The sequence below is a fragment of the Manis javanica genome, chromosome 14, assembly GCF_040802235.1.
Source record: "Manis javanica isolate MJ-LG chromosome 14, MJ_LKY, whole genome shotgun sequence".
Classification (NCBI taxonomy): domain Eukaryota; kingdom Metazoa; phylum Chordata; class Mammalia; order Pholidota; family Manidae; genus Manis; species Manis javanica.
This window is the reverse complement of record NC_133169.1, coordinates 5192523-5208114: the sequence shown is the minus strand read 5'-3', so window position 1 is coordinate 5208114 and position 15592 is coordinate 5192523. Positions and strand designations below refer to the sequence as shown.

The 15592-nt window shown below is 40.6% G+C and overlaps 1 protein-coding gene across 1 annotated transcript in view; it reads right to left on the bottom strand.

Moving 5' to 3' along the window:
• RGS5 (regulator of G protein signaling 5) overlaps positions 1 to 1038 on the bottom strand; it is a 45577-nt gene extending 44539 nt beyond the window's left edge. Inside the window, exon 1 of the mRNA XM_017659587.3 lies at positions 882 to 1038. Coding sequence (XP_017515076.1) covers positions 882 to 925 — 44 coding nt within the window. The 5' untranslated portion in view covers positions 926 to 1038. The remainder of the gene's footprint in view (positions 1 to 881) is intronic.
• Between the last annotated feature and the right edge of the window lie 14554 nt (positions 1039 to 15592).

Below are 15592 nucleotides of genomic sequence, written 5' to 3'. Positions count from 1 at the left end.
CCGTTTTTTCCTTAAATAATAAAGATTCGAACAAACTTTAATCAAATCCATTCTTAAGCAATGAGCAGAGGAGAAACATCCCTACTTTTCTGCGTCATTGAGGATTGCTGGGTTCCCCTTTCTAAGAAGGCAGGTGTTCTACTTAATTAGCTTAGATACTTAGGATTCCTTCCAGAAAACTGTCCAGCTTAAGGATAGCCAGGGGGCCTCAGAGTTATTTCTCCATTTACCTAGAAAAGAATGCTAGCTAATAAATAATGTCTGTATCCTAAGGGCTTTCTTTTTTCCAGCAATCCAGCTACTTCTATCTAACAGGATCAAGATACAAAGAACAATGAGAAATCCCCTCTGCCTCACTGCAAACCTGTCTTGTCTCCCAGCCCATGAGCACACACACACAGGTTAACAGTAATTCATTCACTCCTCAAAACCAGCCTATGAGGTAGATGTTCTTAGTTTCTCCGTTTTACAGATAAGGAAACTGAGATACAGAAAGATTAGATCAATCGCCCAACACCACACAAATTGTAGGTAGCGGAGCCAGGACTCAAAACCCAGGCAGTCGGATGCTGGAATCCGGGCTCTTGGCCGCACACTTCTGACACTGGGCGGGCACCTGCACAGGAGAGGCGCCTCCTTGCAGGAGAGGATGTTCCCGACCTTAAATGATGCATGAAACACCCCACGCTGGATCTCACGTAATGAAGCTCGGATCTCTCAAAACCCCTGCGATGTTAACAGAGAGGAGACCTTCTCCGGTCTATAATCAAGCACCTGTTTCACCACCAGCTACAGTGGCCGTCTGTTGCCTCTGGGCATCCTCCCCTGAGCCAAGATGCTCCGTATCTCCACCTCTTAAGCCAAAATAACTGGGTTCTCACCTTTCCAGGCATGAATGGGGCAAAGCTGCAAGTCCTTTGCACATTTTGGCAAGTGGCTTTGCTCCTCAGTTTCGAGCAAAAATTCGTAACAGCAGAGCGACTCTGAAAACTTGAGAACTGTCCTGGTCGGCCTCCGCCTCGGAGGCGTATATAGCGGCTCCGGCCCAGCCCCGTCTCCCTCCGGACCAATCCCGAGCCTCGGAGGCCCCGGCGGGCGGGGAGCGGGGGGCCCTTCCCTGCAGCTGCAGCCCGGCGACCCCAGCGGCTCCCAGCCCGCCGCTCCCGTCCCGCCGGCGCCCCTGGCCGCGCAGGGCGCCCCGTGTGCACCCCGCAGCCTCTGGCCGGCCGCGGTGCAGGCACGGAAGCCCGGTGCCCGGGGACGGCTCCCGGCCCGGCCCAGGCATAGGGTGTCAGGGCTGCGAGGGCCCCTGGGGGGCACTTTGCCCACCTTGCTTCTCAGTGCGGGGGACTGAGGTTAGCGAAGTCCAGGGGATGGGCGCCAGTACCTCCCACCCGCCAGGCACGCAGCTGCGCGCCCGGAATTCAGAGAAAGCCACCCTCCCCCCCACCTCAGGACCCCAAACATCGATTCAGTACCGTGTAAGTGTGCTAGAAGCAAGCCACCGAGGGGTGCCAGGATGCTGTGAGCTTTCAGGGCCGCCAGAGAAGGTTTGGGGGAGGAAGTAACCCCTGAACTGAGTGATGGGAGACACAAAACACCTCACACAATTCTAACCACTAGTTTTACGGCCCCACCGGCAACCCAACAAGTTCCCCTAATTCTCTAAATGCCTTCTGACTGTTCTTTACTAGGTTAGGCAATTCTTTGCCCTCCTCCCAGCTCCCCCCACAACCCACCCAACCCCACTCCAACCCTTGCGGCCCACCCCCATCCTGGACAGGCTTGTCTTCCCTTCCCCTTCAAACTTTTCCTGCCTCCTATCACCCAAGGATTATTTCCACCATAAATACACCCGATCTGTGTTTCATCCTATGGGGACCCGAGGGGCTGGTCATTAATATGTAAATGAAAATGCCTAAGGGGTTGTCAGGAGTCCAGGCTAAAAATACGCCACATTGAATAATCTGGGACAAAAAGCTCTAAATTTGTAATTAAAGATGATTCTCATAATGTTCCCTGTTACCTGTAATCATTTGTTTTAAAATGTTGATGGGGGCCTGTTATTGGCTTATAAAGTCAATATAGTGTATTAAGACCTGATGTTCTGAATTAAATAAATAGGATATAATAGACAAATACCCAAGGCCCTGCATGAAAGAATTAGGGATTGTTTTCTGTAATTTTTGCTTTACTTACCAATATGTATGTGTGTCATTAGATAAATTGTATTTCTTACTCAAAGTCTTAATAGAAAAACATGGAAGCCGCAGCTCTGTGCCACACATTTGTCACCAAAGAGCCCCGTCATATCCACCTTTGTACCCTGATGCTGTTCTTCACCCCAGCAAACCAATGAATCTGAGTGATGGAAGCCTTAGCGTCCATAGAGACGAGAACGCTGCTGTTCTCATAGTGGGAATATAAAACTGGCAGAGAAGACTCCTCGGGCAAGACCCTAATTTACTGATTGGTACCCACGAGGCCTAGAAGAGAGAGTAACAGAGATCAAGCCCACGTTAACGTAGAGCCGTGCAGGGTGATGGGGTGATGCGTCTCGGCCAGGGCTGAGTTCAAAGCAGGTGTCTGACCGTCCCAGAGAGTTCATGTGATGGGTACTCTTCAGGAATCAAAATGATCTCACCATACTAAGAGATGGACTAGCAAAAGAGTGCAAAGTGCAGTCAGTGCAAAGGAATATTAACCCAGCACAGATGTTTTCAAAAGTTTTGTAAAGATGGGAAAGCCAGAGAGCATGTAAAAGAGCTCATTGTATTAGAGTTCTCCGGAGAAACAAAACACACTTATGACTGCATATATGTATATTTATGCATATATATACTTATATTTATATATGCATGTATATTTATATGTATATATATAAATCAAAACACATAATTACTCTATACCTGTTATGAATCCAATGTATGTGAAGATATTTAAAATGATCTGGCCTCTGATCTTTTATATATATATATATATATATATATATATATATATATATATATTTATTTATTTATTTATTTATTTATTTATTTATACATAAACATAAATATATATGTATATAAAATAATATACATATATAAAATATATATATGGAAGATTTAACACTCTTAATAAAAACTTAGGACATTTGATATATCCTTAACAAGAATGTGTGTGTGTGTGTGTGTGTGCATGTATGTATCCAACATGCACATATACACATATACATTACATTTCATTTCAACTTTGTGTATACTATATATGTATATATGCAAAGAAAAAATATATATACACATGTATATATGTAATATACACATGTATGTATATATTATACACACACACACACACACAAAGGAAATAACAGATCTAGTTTTAAAATCAGTGTCTTACTCAATAAGAAACACTAGAAAATTTCCACTAAAATCAGGAATAAGGCCAAAGACTGGTCTTCCCAATATTGTACTAGGGGTATTAGTGATGTAACTACAGGCATAAGAATTGGTAAAGAAAAAGAAAAACCACCTCCGTTTGTGGAAGACATGACAGCAGTGCCTCAAATACCCTAGAAAATCATGATAAAACTAACCCAAATGATTTAAAAAATCATTAAGGTATCATAATATATAATGAACAGTACATCAACTAGAGAACATAATGATAGAGAAAATCCCATTTACAACAGAAGGAAAGGAAAATTAAATAGGGACAAACTTAACAAGGAATGTATAAAACCCATACAAGAAAAATTTTCAAACACTGCTGGCAGACACCAAAGTTGACTCAAATAAATGGAAAGACATGCTTCTCCTTGGATAATACGACTCAGCATTTAAAAGATGTCAGTTCTCCTTAAATTAATTTATAAATTCAACACAACCCTCCTAAAAATTCCAGCAAGCTTTTTTTATGGAATTAGACAACTTGATATTAAAGTTCAATTTGCAAAGAATAAACATGCATGAATACCAGGACATTAAACACACTATGGCATTTGCACAATTAAAGCCATGTAGTGCTGGTATATGAATAGACAAATATACTGGAAAAACAGAATAGCTCAGAGATAGACCCAAGGACACATGAACATTTAGTGGATGATAAAGATATCTCAAAACACTGAGATCACAAAAGACATAATAAATGGTGCTGGGACAACTGGTCTGCCATTTTGAAGATGAAATTAGATGCACACCTCATATTCAAGAGGACGCTTCAAGTGAATTGAAGACCTAAACATACAAAATGAAACCCTACAGTACTAGGAGAAACATGTCTGGATTCCTCTCTAACCTCAGTGTAAGGGAAAGGCTTGCCAAACATGACTCAAAATCTGAAGACAATAAAGGAAAAGATGGGTACATTTGACTGCATGAAAAAAGAAGTCATGACAAGAATCCCGAAACAGAGTCAAAAGAAAACTGGGAGAAAACTAGGAGCACGTATCACAAAGGGCTAATATTATCCCCAATATGTAATGAATTTTTAATAATTGAGGGGCAAAAGGGCAAAGGCCAATAGAAAAATATAAGGAAAATATTGGTCGTTGCTTTTCAGAAGTATCAGCCATGAGAAGCAAAGGAAAGTGAGATGCCCTCATAGACTGGAGGAGCCGAAGAGGCGCAGGGCCCCGTGGGATCCTGGCCTGGATCTAGGATTCGGGAAAGGACATCAGCAGGACAACTGGTACAATTCAAAGAAGGTCTGTAAGTTAGTTAATGGCATTTTATCCATGTTAAATTCCTGATTTGAATCACTGTGCTTGGTCATGTAAGTATTTAACATTAAAAGGAAGTTGGGTGATGAGTATACAGGAAGTCCAGAATTTTGTGACTTTTTCATGAACCCAAAGTAATTTAAAAATTAGAAATTAAAAAAATAAGTGCTTATATTTTCTCATATTAATCCAGTGCTTTGCAAACATATCCTCTTATGTTGTAGCTTATTATTTTACCTTGTTGGTATATTTTGGTCTAGTCAAATTTACCTAGCTATTCCTTTATGATATGAAGTTTTTGCTTGTACATAAAAAAGTTTACACTACAACAAACTCATAAAGATATTCTCCCATATTTTTGCTTAATAATTTGATTTTTGTCTTTTACAATTAAAGCAATTCAGTTCCCTTGAAACCAATTTTTGTTTATAGAATAAGATGGAGAAGTGTTAGTCTATTTTTGCTATATGGAGAATTATTTTCCCAACCTTATTTATTTTAGAATATCTTCACAATTGACCTGTGGTACCACCTTTACTATAAATCATGTTTCCACATATACTTAGTCTGTTCTCTTCTATCGCACCGCTTTAGTTGCTCCTATCCCTATACCAATGCCACACAGTTTTGTTTATTATATATTTGTAATATATTGAAAACTGGTAGGGTCACCAAATTTTTTTTTTACCGTTTTCAAGATTGTTCAAACTGCCCACATACATAATCATTTGTTCACATAAATTTTAGGATCAGAAGTTCTTCTAAAAATCTTGTTGAGATTTTGATTCCAGGCACATTGATTTAGATTACTTTGTAGAGGATTGACATCAGTAAGTCAGTTTATATCAATTTCCACACTGATGAGTCCTACCTGTAAAGTTGAAATAACTCCCTTTTATTTCAATCTTCTTTATGCCCTTCGGTAAAGCTTAATAAATTCTTAATACATACTTCAGGTAGTTTTGTCCCTTGATACAACATGTTTTTAAAATTGTAATTTTAACTAGATCGGAGAAAAAAGCCTTTATGAAAATAAGAAAACATTTTGAAAGAATATAAAGGAGTATCTGCCTTTTTCCTTGTTTCTATTTCATAGAATAGTTTGTGTAAAAAAAAGACTATCTGTTCAGTAAATTTTAGTAAGTAACTTGAAAAATTAATTGGATCTGATGGTTTTTAAAAGAGCATGTTTTAGATTACCACTTTAATTTCACTAACAGCTATTATTTAATTTAATTTTATATTTTTTCTTGGGTCAGTTTTGGCAATTTGCATTTTCTGGAAAATTGTCTACGTCAATGAGGTGTCCAGGTTTCTACTTACATCTCCAGATTTTTTAAAAAATCTCTACTTTGTATTTTAATGCCTCTTTACTCCTAGTACTATTTATTTAAAAAATTATCTTGGTTCATATTTTCAAAAGATTATTCCAAAATATCCAAAATTATTATTATTATTATTATTATTATTATTATTATATATTATCCAATATTATTCCAAAATTATACTTTCTCAAAAAACTAATTTTTGTAAGTGATAAACATCACTTTTGTTTTTTTTATTTTACTAATTTTTGCTTCTATGTTATGTTTTCCTGTCTTCTATTTTCTTAATGTTGATTCATTTCATGTAACTTTAAAATGAGTTTATAATTTAAATACTTGGTGAATTTATATCCCATTTTCCTTTCACTTAGAACCATAAACTGTCTTTTAAATACTATTTTAGTGACATTATACAAGTGTTGATATACAGTTTGGTCCAAATATTTTATAGTTCTCATTACAGTATCCTTTTAGCCCATGATTTCTAAGAAATGTAGGTTTTTAGTTTTTGTATTTAGCTTTCTGAAAGTAAAATTTTCAAAGTAAAATTTTTTAGTTGTAGACTTGAAATTTAATTGCAGTGCAGTCAAGATAATGTGGTCTGTAGACCTGAAATTCTGTTGAGATTTTTTTGCTTATTAGTCAAATTTTGGTAAATAGTCCTCAGATACTTGGAAAAATGTTATTTTCTCTTTGTTGGATATAGGCAAGGTTCCACACATCTATTGTAACTAGTCATTTTATTCAGATCTTTTCCATGTTTACTCATGATGTCTATTTATCCATCAGTTCCTGATGGAGATAATTCAATACTTCTCAAATAACATGGATTTTTTTCATTTTTTCTACTAACTGAGACAGTATTTGCTTTGTGTATAGAACTATATTGCTAAATGCCTACAAGGACATGTCACTCTACCTTTTAATTGAGCGGGTTTTTAAAAAAGCTTTAATATCTGTCATTGTCTTTTTCAGTGAATTTTGCTCTAAAATCTATATTGTCTGTTAACATTTTTATGTCACCCTTTTTTGGTTAGTAGTTGCCTCTGTTTGTCTTTTAAATTTTTTAAAATTAAAAAACATATCTCTACATGTTTCAAACCCAGTAGTCTATGCTTTTCATAATTGGCAAGTATAGTTTTTTCCCCATTTATTGCAATCAATAATATATTTGGATGTGTTTTTACGATCCTATTTTGTGTAAACACTTTCCTTTTTCCTCAACTTCTGTTTGAGCCACTGAATTTACTCATTCCTTTCTCGTACGCTTTACTCATTTGGTAATTGCACATTCTGTAATTTTAACGGCGCCCCCATAGATTCTTAATATGAATACTAAATTCATTTTGACAATGCAAACATTGCTTAGTATCTCCCTCCTCTCTCCAAATAAAACAAAAAACAGCTTGGGCGCAATACCTCCTTCTCCCGCGTTATTACTTTCCAGGCAAAGGAGAAAAAAAACCACGAAACAGTAAGTCACTGTTTCTTTTCTAATTACTTCTATTCACTATGAGGTTTATCCCTATGACACACTGTTGTTTTCTGTCTCCCACTTTTTCTTGGTTCATTTTTCTTCTTGTTTTAGCAGATTTTTTCAGCAGAGATCTCTGGGAGTATATTTTATAAATCCTTATACTTCTAAAAAAAAAAAAAAGTTATGCCATTGTAGAATTTTAGTTCACATTGGAGCCCTTTGGAGATACTGACTGTTTCTGGCATCTGTTGGCCGCCGCTGAACCTCCTTTGTCACTATGGGGCCACCTGCCAGAGATTTAGATTTATAGGAAAATAGAGGTTTCTTCTATTTTTCACTTTAAAGGGCCCATGGGTGGCATTGTTTTTAATTCTGCTTGACCTCAAGGACTTTCGAATACGAGATGCCATTCTTTCCCTTCAGCTTTAGAAATTCTCAGCCATTATTTTTTGCCCGTTGCCTCTTTCCTCAATTCTCTCCCTTCTTAGCGCCCCCAGTGGACCATGTTGAGTATCGCATGTATCCTCCATTTCTTAACTGCATTTTGATATGTTTCATCTCTTTACATTTCTGAGCAACATTCTGAAGGATTTTGTCCATGTTGTCTTCCAGTTCACTAACCCTGAACCTCAGTGGCAACAATTCTACTATGTATTCTTAAAATGAGGTGTTACCTTTCTCGAAGTTGTAACGGCCATACATTTAATTTCTAGGATTTCCACCCAATCCATTTGAAAACAATAACTCTTTTTTTTCTGGTTGGATGGGTAAAAATACCCTGTTCTATTGCCTTGTGATTTTTAAAACCACTTCCTTTAAAGGATTTAAATGGCCTTTCAAGGAGTGCAGTGTAACAGAACGGTTAGGGGCTCAGACTGGCGAGAGAGTGCCTCAGTCACTTCAAACCTTAGTTCTACTCCTTACTAACTGTGACACCGGACAAGTTAGTTAAAATTTCGGCAGCTCAATGTTTTCTATAAAATGAAACGTAAAGAAGACAATGCCGATGAAGTATTTAATAGTGTCTTAGCATGAGCGCTCACTAGGGATTCGCTATTAAAATTGGGTTTTTTTTTCAGTCTGTTTTCCATGACCCTGAATTTCCTCAGGGTTGTTCATTCCCATCCGGGATTTTATGTTGTGTGGAGTTACCTCCTGCGGGAGTTTGCTCCCTAGAGTGTGCTGGGTTTCAGAGACTGCACGAAAGACAGACGATGCCAGATGCTCTGGTTTTAACCCAGGGCTTGTTCTGTGTTGGTGGGGCCTGGAGGCTGGGGTGGGGGAGTGAACAGTGCAAATCTGAGTCATGTGTATGCAAGACCCAGACTAAAAGCACTAGGCTCCCTGAACTGTGCCAGCGGGAAGCCCGCTGAAGGAGGTGCACTTTGTCTCAGGTTTTACCCCAGCTGGTTGACTGAGGCTAACTTGGAAAGCACAATTTTTGAGGAGTTGTGGGTGTAGAACTCCAACTTTAAGAAATTTGCTAGTGAACGGGAGTTTAAAAAGTTGAAGCAGTAAGGAAAGACTACTCTTTCAAGAAGTTTGGGGGCAATTGGAAGGAGAGAAATGATATGGTAACTTGAGCAATAAGGCTAAGAATTATTTGTAGAGGGGTGAAGGAGATGTGAGCATGTCTTCAGGTAGAGTGGGCAGGCTGAGGTTTGGAAAGGAGATCCATCTGAGACAAAGTGGGAGGAAATGAAAGGATGATGATTCTAAGAAAATTCATGGTTAAAGGGAACAGAAAATGGGAGGCATTTTTGGTAGCCCCAGTCTTCTCACTTGAGGAGGAGGTAAAGGCATAGAAGCTTTGGAAAGTTTCTCATTCACTCTTTCCATGTGGTTTGTGCAAGAATTGCACCTGGTAACTCCATATGTGGCTAAATTAGTAAGTATTTTGATGGACAGAATTCTCTTTTAGGGATGGCCTCACTCTAGCTAAACACCACTCGGCCGCAGAGCAAGATGGAGCCCATGGAAGTTCCAGGAGTCTCTTGCCACACATGCATGTTTAAAGCAGAAGTTTGATGGACTTGGCTCCAGGGATGCCGTGCATTTTGCTTCTACAAGATACTGAAAACAAGGAGTTCTATTCTGTCTCTGAAGGGAACAGCCAGCCAGCATAGTTGTATGAGAGCTGCTTTTCTGGTATAATTGCCCTAACACCGTATTTATCCTCAAGGTCAGTAGTGGCTGTTAAAAAGGCTGTCCCTTTCTCTAGAGAACAACATCCTCCCTGGACAAATAATTTCTGCTGGAAGAACATTCTGTAAGCCTGTGTTCCTGCTGCAAATATTATCCAACTTAGCACTGGGGGACATTGCAAAAACAAAGCCTTGCTGGCTCTTTCTGCACCCTTTCCACAAAATAAGCAGGATCTTTTGGAAGGAAGATGAGTTTTTTGATCCTTAATCTCCATCTTTTTTTGTTTTTGTTTTTTGTTTTTTTTTTAGTTTTGGTTCCTGCATCTGAATGAAGGATTTGGAGAGATGACCTCTAAGTTTCCTGTCATTTCTAATACGTTGGGGTTGTTTGAATCAGGGGGATTACAGCTATTGTGTGGTATGCCCATAGCATCGTGTCAGCTTCTTGAGGCTACATTGGGAGCACATCTGGTCCCCCAGAGCACATAGGAGGGAGGGCTTCTATCAGTAAATCTCTGCTGCTGAAAATATAAATGAGTTAATTAAATAAGTGGCAATCCATCCAAATATCGTAGCACTGCCCAGGGATACCACTTTCATAAGATTCGGAAAAGACCGGGTATTCCAGGTGGACAAAACACCTACCTGCATGCATGGCTGAATGGGTGGAGCATGGGCTTAGCCTCACCCCCTACCCCCTTTCTTGGTCACGTGCCCTTGTGCAGTCTACAACCTCAATGGCTGCCCTGGGCAGCCCTGCCCTTGCCATACATCATCTTACCTCCCAGGCAGCTGAGGACCAGCAACCTCACAGCTCCCCCAATGGCCTGCATGTAACCTGAGGGGACAGCTGTCCTGGGAAGTGTCATGATCCTCTAGGCATCTGGATCACAGCTAAAAAAAAAAACCCCCGTGCCCACCCTTGAGATACTATTAGGGCTCAGCACCATCATGCCTCATCCCTCTCTTTGCCTCAGTTACCTCCCAAAATAAGGCCTCGCTGTTCAACTGTTAACCTCATGCGATTCTGACCCAATCCCTTTTTCTCTCCCACCCACCTCACACTGGCCTTTCTGTCACTCTGTCTTTATAAGTTAGCTTACTTTCCTTGTCTTTAGCATCATCTCTTATCATTCCCACCACTTGCTGGACTTCACTGAAATTGAACCGCTCTGCACGTTAAAACATTTTTGGTTTTTTTGGGGGGGAATTCTGTTTTGTGTTTTGCTGTTTTTGTTTGTTTGTTTTCTCATTTCCTGTGGATTTCAGGATTAGGAGGTAATGTAGTTTTTTTCCTTACCATACACTGTCACTTCCTTGGGTCCCTTAAGACTTGCATCTTAGGGATATACAGCAGATACTTTTAGTTGCCTATGTGTTACTCATTCTCTTTTTCTTTCCCAAACATAAAAATGACTTGGTATGGAGCAGCTATATGCCCAGCTTTTTAAAAAAAAATCAAAATTAAGCCTCCCTTGCAGTTAAGATTAGCCAACAAACATGGTTTTATCTAATGCAGAAATGACTGGGTAGCTGCAGGAACTCACTTATAAAGGAGGCAGGCCCAGCTGGCTCTTCACTTTCTCCCTCACCCTTCCTTCTCCCAGACTGTAATGACAACATGATGCTGTATGTGGCACTGAGTTGGCATTGCATCTTAGTAATCATGAGTCAGCACGCTGGAAACTCATTTCTAATTAGCTTTGTCTCATTTCACCAAGGATTCACTCAGAATTTTGTCATAACCCACAACTGCACCACCTCCAAAATCTCAAATCCAAAACTTCCGTTTTCTGACACAATCTACATTCTACAAGATTAGTTCATGAAGTGACCCCATTAAAACAGTCTTTGACCTCATCAGATCACCAGTCTATTGAACTCTCTATCCTATCCCTCGCCTTCCAATCCCTCCTCTATGTACGTCCGTTCTTCCCCAGGGAAGACTCCATGGAACCCAAGGAGGACCACTCTTGTGCAAATATTCTCACACCTTTGACCCCTTCTCCCTTCAGTGGATTCATATGGCAAGACCTAAGTCTAGCTTCACAAAGCAACTGAACATTCTGGAAAAGAATGACACATGGTTTCACACAGATGGATGTGTTTCATTTTAATTTTGTGATCAACGACCACAGAGGGGGATTCCTCCTGGGCATTCTGGGAAGCTCATTTTCTCACTTTTGAAATAACTGAAGACTGTCTCACACCTCCTCAATGGCTTGTGTCCTATTTTCATTGAAGAAAAAAAAGGACTCAAAATCTTCAGAAGCCAACTCCTTCATTTTCTATCACCAAGTACTCATCTCCATGGTGGCTACTGGATACTTGCTCCCAAGTAAATGCCTCTGTCTTCACCTGCGGTCTCTGCCTGTCCACTGGCTGCTGCTCCATCCTCACATCTCACCCTCAAAAGCCACCCTGACCTCACCCTGGGCCCACAGCCGCCTCTATCTCTCTCCTTCGCTTTTTCATCAAAGGTTTTTGAAGAACTATCTCCACATCCAGTCTCTGTACCTTCACCACCTATTTTCTATTCACATTTGTATTTCTTTAAATTTTTTTTTTTTAATTGTTGCTGTTTGCTTTTTGGAATTGGGCTGTTAAAATTGTCTTAGTGTGATGGGTAAGATAGCGAACAATTATATACTCATGTCCTAGAATCAAAAATTGCTAACATTTTGTCCTATTTCTTTGGATTCTTCAATGTTTTGTTGTTTTAAATAAATCATCACAGGTAAAGTTTAAATCGCCTCTTCCCTAGACACATTCCCTTCCACTACTAAGAAAATCATTATGATTTTGTTTGTAATAACATTTTGTTTTGCATTCAAATCATTTTTATACTTTGCTACATGTAAATATATAAAACTTTTATTTCTCATATTACTATATAAAATGCATATCTATATGCATATATTCATAAACATATTTGTTTCTATATTCATGTATGTATTCATATATTCATAAACAAATAAACCTATTTTTGTGTATTTCTTTTAAAGTATACATAAAATGGAACTTTCCTTTTTCCTCCACTGTAGACTTTTGAGATCTGTCCTGAGCATTTATTTCTATCTATGTCACTCATTGTAAATGCTGTATTGTACTCCACTGTATTCAAGATCATTTTTGAGAGGTTGCACTATATGGTGATTAAAAGTAGGTGCTCTGGAGTTAGCTTGCAATCCAAGCACCTGTCACTTACTAGATGTGTGACCATAGGCAAGGTATTTAAATTCTGCTACCAGCCATGTCATTTATAAATTGTAGTTAATAAATGCAGCTCTGTTTTGTATGAAATGAGGATTAAATGAGTCAACCTATGTGAAGCACCTAGAACCTTCCTGGCCTATGGTAAGCACACAATACTAGGGTGCCTGTAGGAAATCAGATGGCACACTCCAATTAGGATATTGGAAGAGGGCTTACTTATAAAAGTATTAATGATAAAAGCGTAGGCAGAGCTACACGCTAAAGATGGTTCAGCAGAAAAGAGCCCGTGTGCTGTTGGCGGCCTACAGCCATCGGGTCAGCCCAGACAGCCTACGTCCAAACCTCTTTTTGTGTAAGAAAAACGAAACTATTTTATTTAAGCCAGTGTTTGCAATGAAATAGGACACCTCACCCTCACCCTCCTGGGTTCTCCTACTCAATCTCCCGGCTCACAGTCTTCCTCAAGAACTCTGTAACTGATTCTTCTCACCCCCTGTGGCCTCAGTATTCACCTGGAGTTCCAGCCAACATCCAGACCTACGAATCTTGAGAGAGTGGAGAGTGGATCTGGGGGGAATCGTGTGCAATTCAGGCACAACCCGCCCCATGGCTTGTGACCTACAGAGGAAGCCAGAGACTCCCATGAGCCATGAACCTGAGCCACTAGCCCACACATCCTTGGTCATGCGACGCAACCTTGGATGTCAGCAGTGCCGTATGGGCTGTTATGGTGATAAATAAGCCACTTTGTAAGATTTTAAATGATGCTGCTGGTGGCAGTTCTGCAGGCAGTGAAGTTAAACCTCCACCTGCAATAGGCGTCTGGGCTGTGAGTCCGAGGGCTGCCCGCTCTCCCTCTCGCCAGCCATGGCAACGCGACCTCTGATGGGTGTTTCCACCCTGTGTTGAGAGAAGATACTATACTTCAAAGGGAACACTCAGGAATGCCATCTACACCCTCTCTATTCATTCGAACTATAAACTCCTCTGAGACACATTTTAAGAAAGGAACCACCAATGGATTCTACTGTTTGCATCATTTGACCAAAGGAAGCATAAATAATCTTTAAAAAAGTCATCAGGTCCCTTCTCTCTGTGCTGAGGCCCACCGTCTGCCTCTCCTCTCCTTTAGCTTGCCCGTCAGTGGAGGAGGAGATTCCAGTCTGACGGGCTAGATCCCAAGGCGCGGATGGGCACGGGGCTGGCGATCGGGGACCTCGTGTGTGGCCTGCCTGCCCATGGCTGCCTGAAGCAAGACGGGAGCTTGAGCTGGCCCTCATTCTTCATCTCTTCTCCCCTTCTAGCCTCTTCTCCTTGTCTTCCCTCTCATACCCTTTTCTTGATGGGGTTCAGGACACACTACCCAAAAATACAGTATGTCAGCAGATAGACTATTTTAAGCTTCAAGAGTTCGAGGAAACAGCGGAAGCAGGAAGGTCCCTCTGCCCTTCTCCCCTGAAGCAGGTGCCCAGCCTCTCACGGGAGAGCTGCCCCCCCTGAACATGGAAGATAGGAACATCCTCCTCTCCGAGATGGAGGAACACCGAGAGGAGCCAGAAGAAGCAGGCCTTGCTGAGTGTCCCCAGGTCACTCCACTGAACTCAAACTCTGTCCTATCGCGTCTGTCCATCCCTGGCTTTGCACGTGTCATCAACCCTAGCATAGAAACACGGGCTTAACCTCTTCTTCACGTCTCCATTTCCGTATGAAGGCTCCACGTCACATAACACTTGCCTTAAAGAAATGTGCATGCTTTGCTCCTGTTCATCTGTGTGCGTCTGTTTCATTTTCAGACCCTGCCAAGGACTCTAGGAGGCTGAGGAAACTTCTCCTCTGTGCCCTTCACTCCGCCCCTCCCCTCCTCCCTCCTTCTCCATCCGACCTCAGGACAGAGGGCCACAGTTTTGAAAATCTAACTCTCTCCTCTTCACTTACTTTCTCTACGTGGCCAGCCAAAGAATGCCAAGACCCCAACATCTAAGATGTTCTTCCCCAGGCCTTTAACAAAGTTTTCATTGAGGAGCCCAGAGTCGGAAAATTATTTAAAAAAATGAAACCCTTGGTTTCCTTTCTGTCAGTGATTCTTAAAAGCCTGGCCAGAGTGAGAATATTTGTCAGGGTGTTTTTTGAACAATCCCAGGTCTTCTGAGCATGCTGGTCCTAAATTTCCATTCTAACCCCACACAGCTTTCAACAAGGATAAATACCAGTCACTTACACATTAATGCAGCTACAGGTTTCCTCTCTGAGGGCATCTTATTTTAGACTCACTCTGTAATTATTTTATGAAAGATTTATTTTCCTGCTAAATAGCTCATGCATCAATAAACAGAAGATTTCTGGTGATGATATTATAAGAAAACGAGGTAGGGCCTCCCATTTCATCATTGATGGGATGTCAGGTACCTTTCGTTGCCACTATCTGGACTTAAACAACAGGGAAATATGTCTCTAAACAGACCCACTGGATTTTACCCTGATCCCACCCATAATACCACTGTCTCTTACTCAGTCCACTGGGCTCAGACATACAACTATTTGAAGAAACAGCTTAATTCTATCACAATATAGGAGCATTTCAAAGTCTAAACTATACATGCGTGAGGCAAGCTATACATCAAGTTTTACCTGGTTTCATTCTTAAGTCAGTTGGGAACAGTGTACTCTCATCAGGATGTCCCTGAATTCACGCCAGGGGGAGGTCTGTCCAGCGACTTATTAGTTATGCAGC